The sequence below is a fragment of the Colias philodice genome, chromosome 17, assembly GCF_061535455.1.
Source record: "Colias philodice isolate Cphi_HAF_F1 chromosome 17, ilColPhil1 Martin Lab GWU primary, whole genome shotgun sequence".
Taxonomy (NCBI): Eukaryota; Metazoa; Arthropoda; class Insecta; order Lepidoptera; family Pieridae; genus Colias; species Colias philodice.
Window position 1 is genome coordinate 8,757,221 of NC_143102.1, and position 17,317 is coordinate 8,774,537.

General features: G+C 35.9%; 2 protein-coding genes across 7 annotated transcripts in view; both read left to right on the plus strand.

Moving 5' to 3' along the window:
• Positions 1–17,317, plus strand: part of aPKC (protein kinase C iota type) — a 189,828-nt gene that overhangs the window by 96,628 nt on the left and 75,883 nt on the right. The window lies entirely within an intron of this gene.
• LOC149481245 (uncharacterized) lies at positions 875–2,355 on the plus strand. Its single transcript, XM_089705602.1, has one exon. The coding sequence runs from the start codon at positions 914–916 to the stop codon at positions 2,345–2,347; it is 1,434 nt and encodes a 477-aa protein (XP_089561728.1). The 5' UTR covers positions 875–913; the 3' UTR covers positions 2,348–2,355.

A 17,317-nucleotide genomic window follows, 5' to 3' on the forward strand; every position in this document is an offset into this window, starting at 1 on the left:
TGTTTGTTACTCTTTCACGCAAAAACTACTGAACCGATTACAATGAATTTTAGCACACATATAGAGGGTAACTTGGATTAACACATAGGATAGGTTTTATCCCGGAAATCCCACGGGAACGGGAACTATGCGGGTTTTCCTTTGAAAACGCGGGCGGAAATCTAGTATTCCTATACATATAGGGCAACTTACCCTATAATTCTTACATGCAGTTTATGTGCATACTGTGCGATTTAACTAAGAAAGGGATCGATTTAGCCCCATTTAATGACGTCATTTAAGTTAATTCAAGCGAATTAATAATCTACGTTAAGCAATAACATTTGTATTTAAATTTGACTTGAAAGGTGGGAAAAATAAAATAAACCGTTAGTGAAATGCAAAAAGTAATTTTAAGTAAAGCACATTTTTCAAATGACCTTTGACACATAAAGGTGGAATACGTACGATTTCTAGTTGTATCGCATTAGCAAATAATGACATGGTCTAAGATCCGAACATAAGGCGAAATTCAACGGCGTGATAATAGAATGAGACCAATTTTATAATTAATTTAGTCTATTAAAAAATGTATTAAAAATGGGTTGACTGGGAAAATCCTGGACAGGACATTTTTAATGAATTAAATTTTTTTTATTTTTTATTAATTGCAGTTTCGAGATAATAAAACAATTTTGTAATAAAACAGTGCTGACATATTTTTTTTTTTCATCATCCTATCAAGTGAAAGTAACTGGGTTTTTTTTTCGATCTTTGTTGTGTCGGAGAAAACACGTGCCATTGAGATTTTTGTTAATTAACTTGTTGAGAACACTCTTTTTTAGTGTAAACTGGTAGTGATAACCAAATTTGTGATTGTCTCTATATATATATATTGGGGTAAGCGTTTATTTACTAACTTTCCTCACCCATCATGAATCCTGATCCTCCCGACCCTGGTAAACCTCCTGACATCCAGGGTGAGGTGATGGAAGCGGAGCATACAAGTAATAAGAGACAACGGTCAGAGCCATCCGTTGCTGATACAGATATGATCCCACCTAAAAGACATGTTACAGTTAACAACTACGCGATCGCATCGTCTCAAAGTTCATATGTGGATCCCATTTTGTCTAATCCCATTACATATTCCGACAATGACAGTGGTCCCTTTATTGTCTATGTGTCCCGTACAGAGGCCGATCCTGCGGCGGGTTTAACCATCAGACCGATCAAATTTGGATCTTTCCTTTACAACAATCGTGTAGCTAACATAGCCAAGGATGGAGTTAAAGCTATTGGACGTAATAAAATTTCTGTAGAATTCAATACCGCTTGTGACGCAAATAATTTTATAAATTTCCCCCCTCTTAAAGATTCAAATTACCAAGCCTCCATTCCAACTTTTCACATCACTCGTATGGGCATTGTCAAAGGTGTCCCTACGGAGTGGTCTATGGAAGAATTTATCAGCCATGTGGATTTCCCAGGTGGAAGAGGCAAAATATTGAAAGCCAGACGGCTTAATAAAAAAATTAGAATAGATGGTGTTACTTCATGGTCACCATCTCAAACCGTTGTTTTGACCTTTCAAGGCCAAGTTCGTCCAGAAAGAATATACTGCCTTTACAACTCCATGCCAGTAGAAGTGTACCAATACCCCACAATTCAATGTTATAAATGCTGTCGGTTTGGACATGTACGCGACCAATGTCGCTCTAAGGAACGTTGTTTCAAATGCTCACAGGCCCATTTGGGCGACTCTTGTCCAATTTTAGAGTCTGATGCAACATGCCTCCATTGTACTGGTAAGCATTATGCCACTGATAGGAAATGCCCCGAACAAGCTAGGCAAAAGGCCATTAAGCAGTTAATGGCATCTGAAGGGATATCTTTTGAGGAGGCTTCTAGAGTCATCCCGTCAGCTCGTAGATCCTATGCTGAGAATATTCAGATACAGAATCCTTTATCTATACATTCCCAAAGCCTCCCGTCTTCCCAATTTAATCCTCCTATCCAATCAACACCTAATGTTTCATACAGAAAAACAGTCACTAAGACCCCCCGTTCCCGAGCTCCTCTGGGTAAGTCTTATGATAAGGATGCACATCATTCTATCATTCGTGAACCTCCCTCCTCCCTTTCTAATGGTTGTGCTCTCCCTAATACGGGCTCTTCACTTCCTTTTGATGAACATCTACTTAATATGTGTTTATCTTTTATAGAGACTTTACTTTCTTATCCCCACCAGTTACCGTCCAACGTTGCCGAAAGATTATCCCGTTTCTCATCAATCCTCAATTATGGATCTAGTGTTTCTGCAATGGAACGCCCAGAGTATCCGTCCCAAGAAGCACGAGATTTTTGAATTAATAACCAATCATAAACCTTTGGTTCTTGCTATCTCAGAGACATGGTTAATGCCCGGTTCTCGGTTTAGGGTTCCGGGCTATTCCTGTCTTAGAGACGACAGAGCTGATGGTTATGCTGGCTGTGCTCTGCTCTTGAATAACAGTATTCCCTTTTCACAAATTCCACTTCCCCATCATGGCTGTAACTTTAATGCAGTTGCAGCTAGAGCTGCTAATATATCAGTCTTATCCGTTTATGTTCCTCATCCCCATCCTAGTTTTATTCCAGAGCTTTCCTTAATCATCTCCTCTCTTCCTCCCCCTGTTATTATTATGGGTGACTTTAATGGCCACCATACTTCTTGGGGCTCGTACATTTGCGACTCCTTTGGATATCTTTTGGTTGACCTCTTTGAAGATCTGAATATGTGTATTATTAACGATTGCCTTCCTACCCGTAGAGTCTCCCCATTACAAAATCCTAATACTGTAGTGGACTTAACAATTTGCTCTTCTGTCTTAGCTCCTTCCTTTTCTTGTTCTACGCTTTCCTCTACTCATGGGAGCGACCATTTTCCAATCCTCATCTCCTGCTCACGCACAGTCCATGTTCCCACTAGAGCTTTCCCACCTTTGCTCAAATTTAAGTTAGGCAATGCCGACTGGGAGAAATTTGCCAACTCCCTTGATACCAAAATAAGTAATCTCCCAAATGCTTCACCTGAGAATTGTTTGGAATCTTATTCTCTTTTTGTTAACTGTCTCGAGACTACTGCTACCGAATCTTTCCCATTGAAAACTTATTCAACTCTGTCTTTTAAGAAGCTATCCCCTCCCTGGTGGGACCATGAGTGTACTGCCATAGTTAAGGACCGTAAAGAAGCCGAGCTAAGATATGATTCCAGTATGTCTTATGAGAACTTTATTAATTATAAGAAAATTGCAGCACGAACTAAACGGGTGCTATCAAAAAAAAAGAAACAGGGTTGGATCCGTTTCTGTGAGAGCTTATCTCCAAAAACCCCGCCATCATTAATGTGGAATAGTATTCGCCGTTTCCGTGGAGCTCTATGTGATAAAAATAGAGTATCCAACAACTCAGACGTTTGGCTTGATGATTTCATTGACAAACTATCCCCTCCATTTGTCCCCTCTTCTGATCATTTTCCTTGTCCTCCCCATAATTTAGTATCATACGACAGTATGGATTGCCCATTCACCTTGCAAGAACTTGTTACGGTTCTTGATGGCTTAAAAGACTCATCCCCTGGGGTTGATGGTATACCATATTCTTTTCTTTGCAAGTCAGGCGATCAAACAAAATCTTTTTTTCTAAATTTAATTAACATTTTCTTTTTACATGCCATTATTCCGGACTCTTGGAAATCCCAGCTTATTATTCCTATCCCCAAACCCGGCAAGGATCCCCTTAACCCCAATTCCTATAGACCAATCGCCCTGTCTTCTACCTTAGCCAAAATCACCGAACACCTTATTAAAAATCGTCTAGAATGGCTGGTCGAGAACAGGGGCCTCCTAGCTAGTTCCCAATATGGCTTTAGGAAAGGTTTGAGTGTATTAGACAGTCTTAGTATTTTAACAACTGACATTCGTTCCTCTTTTCACAATAAACAGTATTTGGTTGGCGTATTTTTGGATGTAGTTTCAGCGTACGATAATGTTCTTCTTCCAGTGCTCAGACAGAAAATGTTACAGCTGAGTTTGCCTGAGAGGATGATACATTTCATCTTCAACTTATTAATGTTGAGGACGATACAAGTACGCTGTTCTAAAGACACACCTACTAGACATGTATTTAAAGGCCTCCCTCAAGGTTCCGTTTTGAGTCCATTATTGTATTCTATATACACCTGGGATTTGGATAAAGCCATTCCATCGTATTGTAGCGTTCTGCAGTATGCGGACGATATAGCATTGTATACTTCGTCAGAGAATATGGATGTGATTACCTTTCGACTTAACAGCGCCTTATCTTATTTGGAAAATTGGATGAACGATCATGGCTTGTCACTATCGCCCAGCAAAAGCAATGTAGTTGTGTTCACGAAAAAACGCTTGATCCCACAGCCGGTAATATTACTAGAAAACTCCTCAATCCCTGTAGTCAACAAGATTAAATTTCTAGGGGTGGTGCTTGACCAAAAGCTGAATGGTATGGCTCACACTAACTACATTTCTCAGAAGTGCGAAAAGGGTATTAATGTTTTACGCTCCCTAGCTGGTGTTTGGTGGGGATCACATCCATACTGTCAAAAACTAGTTTATAATGCTATAATCCGTAGCCATTTGGATTATGCGTCGTTCATCTTAGAACCTTGCAATAAAACAGCTTTAATAAAATTGGACAGAATACAATACAAGTGTCTGCGACTCATTATAGGTGCCATGAAGTCTACCCCAGTCAATGCCCTTCAGGTAGAATGTGTAGACCCTCCTTTATATCTCCGCCGTCAATATCTGTCAGACAAGTATTTCTTTCGGCTTATACAATTATCCTCTCATCCCCTTCTTCCTAAAATTCGAAATCTACTTCAAATACTTACTCTAAATAACCTCCGTCGTCCATCTGATTTTCCTTGCCTACTTAAAAGTCTCATCAAATTTAACCGCCTTCCGGATCCAACATCCCAATTTAGTATCCATCCTTTATATTCAACTCCGTTTCATGCACTAGTTTTTAACCCCAACATTAATATGAGTTCTGGTATTCAAAAATATGCTCCAGATTCTAATGTTGCTTTTAACTGTCTGGTTTCTTCCTACTGGCGTGGTTATAATCTTTTTTTTACGGATGCCTCAAAAGTGTCAAAACATCTTGCTGTAGGGGTTGCTGTATGGCACCATAACTCTAACACTATTTTACAATTTAAATGTCCCCCTCTCTCTTCTGTTTTTACTGGTGAAGCCACAGCTATCTTGGAAGCTCTCAATTTTATCGACTCTCATAATCTCCAAAATTCAGTTATTTTTTCGGACTCCCTCAGCTGTCTTCAGACTATTACTTCTAACCCTTTCCGCTCAAAGTCTAAATTTCCTATCATCTTTCTAATAAAATCCGCACTTTACAACTGCTTCAGAAAAGGGCTTCAGGTAGATTTAGTACATATTCCAAGCCATTCTGGTATTGTAGGCAATGAGAAAGCTGACGTTCTGGCTAAATCTGCCATTCAACATGGTACTCTGGAGCATTACTCTAATTATGCCCACGATCTCTCTTCTCTTTCTAAGGATCGCTTGGATCATACATGGAACAGTCAGTGGAAAAATTCAACCAAAGGGAAATTTTATAGAGATATCCAACCCTCAATTCCACGTAAGCCCTGGTTCTTCCGTTTCCCTAATATAGACAAGCCTACTGTTTCCACCATTTGCCGCCTCCGTTTGGGTCACAATACCACTCCTAATCATTTATTTAAAATTCATGTTCGTGACCATTCTCTCTGTGAGTGTGGTATAGACGAAGGAAGTTATGACCATTTATTCTTTGTTTGCCCTAAGCTCCGTATCTCACTTCTGGATATCCTTCCCCCAGATGTTCCCCTCCCTACTAATTTTAAGTGTTTACTTTGCCTTGTCCCTACCTCATTTGTGAATATCCTATCAAAATTTATCAATTTTAACAATCTAAAATTTTGAACTCCCACTGACTACCTATACCTATTTTATGTTATGCTTTTGTGATGTGTTGTGTTGTCTATAACTAATATTTGTTCTTTGTCAGGTTATACAGCTCCATGTAAGAAGTCTTTCAGTAAATAAAAAGTAAATCATCTCAACCGTGATTTTTCCTCAGCACAGAGCACGCTTAACATAAGCATTAACTTAAACTGACCATCCGTTCAAAACTTGACATTGGCAGAATCCGTCCTCACTGGGATCGGGAGTTGCCATTTGAAAAAGAAGAAGAAGAAGAAGAAGAAGAAAGTAACTGGTACCGACATACCTGTTTATACCTGCCAACCTAGCCGTTTGTCCCGGTAAATATTAGAAAACTATGACTGCACATTCTGTAGGTTTCATACTTTAAGTCTAATATATTTTTTTTTATTATCTTGATACTGCAATTAATTAAAAAAAAAATGTTTTTTTTTAAATTCATTAAAAATGTCCTGTCCAGGATTTTCCCAGTCAACCCATTTTTAATACATTTTTTAATAGACTAAATTAATTATAAAATTGGTCTCATTCTATTATCACGCCGTTGAATTTCGCCTTATGTTCGGATCTTAGACCAACATTATGTATGTACACATATTGTGTACAATGTGATTATCTGCATATCAACCGACGAGAGCATCTGTGATTTGTGTAACGTATCACCTGACCATATAATTGTATTATGTACGTGCGTTTGAATAATGTATTGTCTATTATCTGATACATGTAGACATGTATTGTGAAGTATCGGATTACAATCACTTGATGAGAGAGTTGTATGAAGAGTAATGTATATTGCACGCCTCATAAGCGAAGCGTTGAGGTGGGTACTACTGTCACTTCGCGCAAAACATCTGATTTTTCAAACTTAAAATGTCTTTATGTATCATACATTGCACTTGTAAGATAATACATACACACACATATTAAGAAAAAACACTATTTTTAACGTTCATGATATTTTTGATGTCATTTTTGTTATTTAAACTAGTTAAAAAACAGTTTAAAAAAGTTCTGTCTTGGACGTCCGTGTGTCTGTATGTGCGGATCCTTTTTCTTGTTAACACGATAGCGACCGAAATACTTTACTAATCGAGTCTTTTTTTTTCTCTTACACTTGAGTATGCTCAGGAATAGAACCCTTTCATTTTTCAGGGTTTGATTCGATGTGGTTTAATTGTTATTAAATAAACAAAAATAATAATTAATAAATATTTATTAAAAAAAAATTATGAGGCGTGCACTTTTGGATTTTCCAAATTATTTAAAAAATATACTGACCCAAAGATCATCTCATAGTCTACGACTGATCGGAGACGATTGACAAAAAAAAAACAATATTTAGTAAAATAGTCAGCTTTTTATTATATGACCTACGAATGTGGATTTCTTTTGTATCTAAGTAGATTGCGGTTCTGAAAATTGAATAGCATTTTTCCTAGATGTAAAATAAATTTAGCTTTTTCCAAAGAAATTTAATATTGTAAGGTTATGATATTTTTAACAAAATCCTTACCTAATCGTTTATTATCCTTAATTAAGTTATAAATAGATTAAAATGTAAAAAATACACAAAATTAAATTCAAATTTTGGTTCGTTCGCTCGGTAATTATTCAAACCGTCAATGAAGGATGCATTATCTAACGTACACCAATCAGATATCACACACAGGTGTAGGTGTAATTAAGCATCGAAGGGTGTTGGGTAAAGGTTAGGTTTAAATGAACAGGCATTAGATGACGGACTGATAACACAACCATGGATTAATAGGGGTAGGCGTTATTATCCAAGAGTATAATCCTAGTGATTTACAGCGGATAGATATAGATAAGTAATTAAACTATTGTGTGTGTAGTTTTATATCAAACTAGATTTCCGCCCGCGGCTTCGCCCGCGTTTTCAAAGGATAACCCGCATAGTTTCCGTTCCCGTGGGATTTCCGAGATATCCGATATAATTCCGAGATCTTATGTGTTATTCTGATGTATAAGCTATATTGTGGTAAAGTTTCATTCAAATCCATTCAGTAGTTTTTACGTGAAAGAGTAGCAAACATCCATACATCCATACTTACAAACTTTCGCCTTTATAATATTAGTAGGACTATGATGTGTATATAAAGATGCGTTCATTTGTTTGTACGTGGTGGATACTGTATGAGGTTTCCTTTTGGCTACGTATGTGTAAATGAAATACGTTTATTTGGCGAAATATGTTATAATTTTACATATTAGCTATACAATATACAGTATACACTGCGTTTAGTGGTTTCGTAGTAACTGTTAGATAATTTACATTTTTGAAGGTTGCTTTTTGGCTACGTATGTGTAAATGAAATTCGTTTATTTACCGAAATATGCTTTAATTATACATTTTAGCTATACTCAATACTCATTCAATTTTTTGCGATCTTTTTGGGTGGCGCATTTTCGTAAATATACCGTCCGATCATGTACATGTCAAATCAATTTTTATTTACTGGTAACTGTCATGCTATAACCTATTATTTTTCTTAACAGTAATATTTGATTAAAATATTTTTCCTCAAGACCTCTTTCTTACAACGTATATCTAAAGAGCAGACAGAGAACCAATGTCATGACAATGCCCAATTGCCTCGCAAAAATAACGTAGCTAAAATGAAATCCACACAGAGGAAATTATATTCAATGTAGCTTCGACCAATCAAACAACAATTCCATAAGGGCTTACAAATTGCGTAGGTATTTCTGATTAATATTTTTTCTCGTTTAATTTATCTCCGATTTCGCATCCCTCCCGTGACTTGTTTGATCGCAAAGGTAACTAGATTACAGCGAAATGTGTCACAATTTACACGGATGGAGTGTGACCGAAATTTCGCGGATTGATATTCATGTTTTGCGGATGATTTTCCAAATAAACTTTTCTATTTGGTAATACAAACTTTGTTATGAAAACTGTGTATTTTGGAGATCTTTTTTATACGTGTTAGGTATACTTACTGCTTATTATTTCTTCTAACAAACTGATTCAATTGTCTCTTTGACTAACGAAGAATCTAGAATTAAACAATTATAATAGCTTTTGCATGTAAGCGATGGAAAAGGCTTCAGCACGATTTGGCACCCATATGTTCTCTGCAGGCCTGCATAGAAAATGGGAGACAGCGGCTGCATGACTATGGCATGTTAACATGTTCCGTGCGAATAGGGAGGCGCGGCTTTCAGATGTATCTATAGCTCATATAGATACATCTATATACTGTGTACATATTAGAATTATTCTTACCTAATTCCTTAAGCTCGTTATCTCGTGGAATAAAGAAAATTGTGTTTTCTGTTGCAAATGTGTATCGTTTATTTATCTCTATTTAAAATGTGTGTCAACATGGTGTAATTGTTCTTATAGAGTTAATTCTGCATACAAGCCCTTACCCTTACAAAAGATCTGCACAATATGTTTTCATTTAGTATTTATTAACATTTCAACGCTACAATATTTGTCTCTCTTGTTTCGTTCTTTCGAGACACTCAGTCGCTTCTTTATTGAAAAACGTAGTAACTATTTAGTAATATGTGGTAACGTGTAGTATGTATTCTACGGCTCGCGGCGCTGCAGCTGTAGCAAGCAAGTAGTAGCTCTTAGCAGTGTTGGAACTTTACTGATGCGTTCCTCTCGAGAGCTTATCGTCGACCAACTTTGCTTACGACTTCCATAACATAAAACATTTAGTACGTTACTTTATAATTATTTCAACATTTGTTTTTATGACTTGAAGCCTGCTGAATTTTCCACTTTGGCACTTAAATGTTAGGTTGATAGTACATAAGTTTAAAATTTGTTCTAATGTACATATCTGAGAAGTGAGAAGGCTTTATAATATGTTTTTTAAGTTTATATCGCGGTTTCATGAACGTCTTCAATAAATACTAGTTTTTCGCTCCCTTGCATCAATTTTGCGTCATTGCGTAGCAGCCGGTTTTAAAATTTCATCTGCTATTTTACCCCGTTCCATGTTTTGCTATACCTAGCAAAAAAAGTACAATATATCCTTCCCTACGATTCCATCTATATTATATTTGACTCAAATATATCTACCATGCTTTCTTCCTATCTTATAATTCCACTCTGATTGATGAGGAGATATTCCAATGTCATACAATTTTTTTAATTACATATAATTGTCATGTTCATTAATTTCAACCAGAACAATTACTGAGGTCTAAGATACGAATTACAACTCATGCCGCAGCATGATTCGTTTACAGTATTTACGTAACATAATCTACAGTAACAAGTGTTGGAGACATCGGATTATAAAGTACATTATTATGCATTATGGGGTGTTTACACGGACTCAGTAACTTGCTGTTTAGTTGGTTACGGGATATGGCATCGGGTTTTGTATATAGCGTGTGAATACACTAGAGCGGTTTGGATAAGTATTGAGGACTAGATTTCCGCCCGCGGCTTCGCCCGTGTTTGCAAAGGAAAACCCGCATAGTTCCCGTTCCCGTGGGATTTCCGGGATAAAAACTATCCTATGTGTTAATTCAAGTTACTCTCTATATGTGTGCTAAATTTCATTGTAATCGGTTCAGTAGTTTTTACGTGAAAGAGTAACAAACATCCATACATCCATACATCCTTACAAACTTTCGCCTTCATAATATATTATATTAGATTGAGGATTTAAAATGTATAGATAAAAAATAACTAGTAGTTATGTTTTCTTTAGTGTAGATATGAAAGTGATTTACTTGCAGTTGATGTATATGTATGTGTGTTTATGTTTAGATGCATTATTCTTTTTCTTTTGATTATATCAATTATCATTAGCTGTGCCCCGTGGTTTCGTCGACGTTTTACTTGATGTTATCGTTGTACCGGACTATCTAACAATGAAATAAATCTTCAAATCGGACCAGTAGAATTCCTGAGATAAACGCCTTCAAACAAACAAAACAAACTTTTCAGCTTTATATTTTAAGAATACATATTAATTAACAAAGTTGAAGCTTCATCAGCATTAAAAATAAGGTATCTTAGTTCTACAAAAGCATTCTTAACACAACGTTTTTGCATAAAATGTACCTAATGTTATGAATCGCGGCCTGTTGTGGCATCGACCTTATTTTAACTCTTTCCCGCACAGGTCAAGGCCCAAGCATGTTCTATAGGGGTTATGTAAGCGCAGATTTATAAATACTATTTCACTTAACTTATTTGTGCTTTTAACTCGCTGCGAGCGCTTGCCAGCGATACAATCAGTTTTATGTTTTTTAGTTCTTTTTTTCGTGTGTACGTTAGTAGCTGACTTATTGTGTCGTTTATTTTTAGTACCTAGTCTACTGCATACTGCAAAGTTAAGGGTGGTCATTATGCTGTAAAAAATACAGAGATGTGTTGAACTTTCATTGTTACTTCTTGTAGACTTATATATGAGAGAATAAAAGTAAGGTAAGGCAGAATAGGAAAGGCAACATGTACCTTATTGCTAAAATATATTTTTGTTTTTATTTGTAAGCCGGTTTTAATTTTTAAAACTCATACACACATCCATCAAATGTTTAAAACGGGGAAAAAATGACAAATGTAGCAATTAAGAGTGTTTTTCGCAAGAAAAGCGCGGACCATCCATCAGCGGACGAAATTTCATCTCCATATCTGGCAAAATGTATAAAGAATGTAGGTCAGACGAACGGAACGGATTTATATATGATCAAACGAACTTCTAGAAGGAAGTTCGATCATTATTATATGAATAGCTCCATTCGAAGATATAGTATTACCATGTAGTTTCCCTAACGTACTAGGTAGTGTCGCACTTTAAGATTTATATCGATTCTTTCTACTCGATTCGAATTTTAAAACCGTTATCTATAGCCTACGCATCCCTACCGCTCCAGTGATTTGCTCATTCGTTTTAGAGATACCAAAACTTTTACAAAGGGTTGAGGTGGGTGGGTTCTTATATCTTCGAATGGAGCTATTCATATAATAATGATCGAACTTCCTTCTAGAAGTTCGTTTGATCATATATTATATTTTCATAGCTCCATTCTTCAGATATAGTATTACCATGTAGATGTTCAGAGAACTGAAGTAATGAATAGATATTTTCTAAAAGTTTTGGTAGGAATCGTATAAAATAAAATAAAATAAAACACAGCTTATTGAAACCCAAATGATTTTTTATTTTAATAACTTCCAAATCAATATAACAATCAAAATAAATATAACAATCAAAATAAATATAACAATCAATGTAACAATCAAAATAAATAACAATCTCCAATAATCTTATACAATTTTTATATAATCAATCAACCTTAGTCAGTAACATTATCAAAGACAGACCTAGCTACCTCTTGTGAAATAATGGGACGATTATAAAATTTTGCAAACGTCTGTGATGAAGCCGTCCATCCAGCTGTTTTGCGTATTGAGTCTATGGATAAGCCTGCGGCGCGGGCGGCCGATGTTGAGGCGTGACGCGTGCTATGAGCGCTAAATTTCGTCACGTCAATGCCACTCTCTGCTAACATACTTTTAATCCATCGACTGATGGTTTGTGACGTCACCGGCTTATGGGGACGTTTGTAAGTTACAAATAAGTTTGAAGAACCATTTCTAATATTTTTAGTAATTTCTAGGTAATCTTCTAAACATTTTGCAGGACAAATGCTAGGTCTGTCAGTGAAATAGGGTATGACTAAGGTTGGCTGCTCGCGATTGATAGCAGAGGTTTTAATTAAATTTGTAATGGTTATAATAATGTGATTTTTATGAACTACAATACTATTAGTTTTTATTAAAGACAATGTTTGTACGCGATGTGCTGTACAAAGGGCCAAAAGAGTTGCCAACTTTTTTGAAAGTTGACATAATGATAAATTTGTATGAGGGAACCATTTATCCATAAAGTCTAAAGTTACTTGTGGATCCCATATGGTGTTATATTTAGGTATATTAGGTCTACATTTGAAGACTCCTTTTAGTAACCGTGTCACTTGTACATCAGAACCTATATTATTGCCTAGCAGCAGTGATATAGCTGAACGATGGCTATTTAATGTGCCATATGAAGCTCCATTCTCATATTGCTTAGTAAGAAATAAAATTACCTCTGATTTTGGTGCTTCTAAGTAGTTTATATGATTGGTTAAACAATGATTCCACCAAAGTTTGAACGATGTGTTATATTGTTTAATAGTGTTTTCCGCCAACGAAGAGATCATTAGATATATCGCTTCTGATGGAATGCCTTGTTTTATGAAGGCTTCCCGGAGACAATGGCTGCTGCCAGGATAGTCTGCGTGGGAAGATGTAGCCTGTAATCTGACCGAATTGCATTTTTTAGAAAAATAATATCTGATATTATAATATTGCTCAACAAAGGAAACCACACTTGGGTGGGCCAATAAGGAAAAACTAAAATTCCAGTAGACCTTTCGCTGACAATTTTTTGTAAACATTTTTGAATTATTGCAAAAGGGGGAAAACAGTAAAAATAATATTTTGACCATGATATTGTAAAAGCATCAACCGTAAGTGCATCTGGGTCTGGTCTCCAGGAAACGTATACCCTACATTTAGCATTGGTGCGAGATGCAAACAAATCTATATCAACTTTACCTAGTTTATTAATGATTTTTTGAAAAGCATTCGAACATAGTTCTATTTCAGTGTCGGGATTAATTCTGCGTGATTCGGTGTCAGCTTCTTTATTTTCTTTGGAGTTGATATAAGATGCAAATAACCACAAGTCGCGTTCTTCGCACCACTGCCAAATGGATCTCGTTAATTCATTAAGGTGTGGGAATTGTATACCACCCATTCTGTTGATATAACTAATAGCCGTTGTGTTGTCGATTCGCATCAATATAGCGCAATTGGTAACATTATAGGCAAAACATTTAAGGCCAAAAAATGCTGCTTTAAGCTCTAAATAATTAATGTGATATTTTAGCTCACTTTCTTTCCAATGGCCATTAGCGCGCATATTATTGCAGACAGCACCCCAGCCTGACCTTGACGCGTCCGTAAAAATTGTCAATTTGTATATCGGAGGCGTAATAAAGCTTTTAGATATTAAAATATTACTTTCCCACCAATTTAAATCTGGTAAAATGTTATTTGACAGTCTCATAATTGAATCGTAATTATTGTTAGATTTTTTGAGGGCGAGATACTTTTCCCTTTCAAATTTCTTTGTGTATAACCAACTATATTTTATTGCCGGGCATGCGGCTGTTAACACACCTATAAATTGAGAGAATTCTCGAATGGTACATTTATGTAATGTTTTGAATTTTTTCACTAAATGTAATATATGACTTTGTTTGTTTTCTGGTAAGTACATAGTCATATTTTCTGTGTCAAACATATAACCTAAAAATTTGCATGTTCGTTTTGGTTCTAACGAGCTCTTTTCGAAATTTATGATAAAACCTAAACATTCGAGGATTCTCACAGTTTCATTTACGTTCAAAAGACATTTTTCGTAAGAATTCTCGATACACAAGGTATCATCTAAATATGTTACTGAACTAAAACCACGTTTCCTTAAGTAACCGATTACTTCCTTCATAATTTTTGTAAATGTTCTTGGTGCTGATGATAGGCCGTAAGGGATTGCATTAAATTCATATGTGATTAAATTTTGTGAATCGTCTTCATTCTGAAACCTTAAATACTTTTTATGTTCTGGGTGTATAGGAACTAATAAATATGACTCTTTCAAATCAATACTAGCCATGTAACTGTTCTTTGATAATAAAGTACATACACTTCTATAATCCTCCATCTTAAAATGTTCGTTTTCTACATATTTATTGAAATATTTTAAATCACTACATAGTATAAAACAAAGTCGCTTTCCCTGTCCCTATGTCCCTATGTCCCTTTGTACGCTTAAATCTTTGAAACTACGCAACGGATTTTGATGCGGTTTTTTTTAATAGATAGAGTGATTCAAGAGGAAGGTTTATATGTATAATAACATCCATTAAATAGTGGAGAAGTACTGTTATTTTTGAGGTTTCTAATGTGATGTAATAAAAAATTACATTTTTTCCGCTTACATTGCAAACGCAGGCTGAACCCTACGAGTTTTATCAAAATAATGTACTAAGTATTATACACATTGAAAAGGTCTACAGAAAAGTCCGCGATGGTATATGTCTATCTCTTATGGATAACCCACAATAACTTTTTTTTTGTCATTTACTTTTTACGACAAATAATGGCTAATTTTCGATGCGATTTTAACCAATACAGCATTTTAATCCTTAACCAATTAAATACCTTGAATACATTGTTCATTTAATATAGATCTATATGGCCCATTACACCGTATGATTTAAGTGAATATTTTCGAAGATATTACAGATTTAAAAATTGCGGGACGTAGCGTTTGCGGCGGTACCGGCCGGCGCCGCTATATAATTTTATACCCGTGCGAAGCCGGAGCGGGCCGCTATGTTTTTATATACAACGTTCACAGTTTTTCTGTAGTGTATTTAGTATCAGCATTGCACCCGTGCGAAGCCGGGGCGGGTCGCTAGTTTAAAATAAAACGATCTGTCCCATTAGGTTTTGGAATCAAAAAAATCGGTGAAAGAAATTGTTCAGTGCGTTTTTCGCATACAGAAATAGCTCCTAAGTCAAGAAGGTTATTAATGGCAAGTTGGATTTTTTGTTTTTCTTTATATGATAAAGATTTATTTGGTATACACGGCCGTGAAACATTATTTATTAATAGTATACGATAGCCATTTAAAATATAATCTAACACGGTTTTATTTTTTGTTATGTGTAGCCAACAATCATAATAAAAAGTTAATCGACCTGCATGTACCTGAACTACTGACGTGTTGGGGCACGTTGTCTGGTTGCTGGCTTCGCCTGCGACTGCGGTGGCGGCAGCTGCGCTGCTTGAGGGCGAAATTGTCTGTTCAGATGTAATCTGCTCGTCATGTATGCTCCGCGCCCCCCCCTGCTCGACGACGAGGCATATCGAGGAGGAGGTGGCCAGTTTCCCGTGTATCTGCCTTTTGTTGATTGAGCTTGATTATTTCGTTGCGGTATGCTTCTTTTAATTTGTGAGCCTTGTTTTTCAATGGCTTTTGCAGCCTTTATTTTTTCCGACAATTGACTACCAAATAAGAATTCGTCTCTTTCCTCTTCTTGGATTATGTTCAGTATAGATTTATCTAGACACGGAGTAATACATTTAGTACGAATTTGTGTTTCTGTATAATGTAGATCTGTCAAAATTCTACAACCATTAGAAAGATGTTTTATAGCAGTAATTTTATTTCCATCATTAATGATGGTTTCCATAGCTCTTGAAATAGCAGTAATAGCAAAGCCTAATTGGTTTTGTTTTACTTCCATCTTTTTATCCCTACTCCGAACTGCTTCTGCGACAGCAGCGGCTATCTCGGGGTTTAAACTGGGTGATTTTAGTAATTTGCAGTTACCTGGAATATGATATTCCTTCAACAAGTTTTCTTTAACTTCTTTGGTCAATTCTTTCTTTAATATAGGCAACCAGCGCTGTGTCAAGTCGCTGTGAATATTGGGTCCATATTTAGGACTGTCTTCAATGGGGTCCCCCAATGCAAGACGTATTTCTGGATCAAGTTCTATATGTAATTCATTTGAGGATTCTGGACCGTTATTAATTTGGTCTTGTGGAGGATTTGGAGTTTCAGATAATTCGCCATCATTTTTACTATCTCCGTCCATGCATCTTTGCGATAACAATGGGTCGCCTATAACTGATGTACTCGCTAACGGTATGTCAACCGGTATCATCGGTAATGATTCATCCTGTATATTAGGGTAATCATGGTGCATAATCTCAACTCCCTCAATATTATCATTTTCGGGTATTTGGATATCTGAAAGTATAAGGTTAAAATTTAAATAACTTTTTTTTTTTTTTGGGAGGTAGTTTTAAAATAAAAAATAATATCTTATTATTATAATATCTTATGAATCTTTGTTGTTTTACATTAGGTTTATATAATTATAAAAATAAAGTTTTTGTATTCGTCAAATGCTCATAATGTACATTGTATGTATTATGCCTTCGTGTATGACTCTCAGTCAACCTCCAGGCTTAAATTTTTGTGTCATGTCTAACCATCGTGTATAACTCGCGGTTACCCTCCAGGCAGACTTATAGACACTGTATTGCACACATTATTATTAATTCGTTAACACTTGTAAAATTAAAAATTGCTTACCTTGGTTTTCGATATCACTCTCTGAGTCCGAATTTATAATATTACGGCGATGTTTACGCCCTTTCGTT

Bases quoted from the DNA above. Each gene is read 5' to 3' on its own strand.
- LOC149481245 (XM_089705602.1), top strand. From the start codon at position 914: ATGAATCCTGATCCTCCCGACCCTGGTAAACCTCCTGACATCCAGGGT.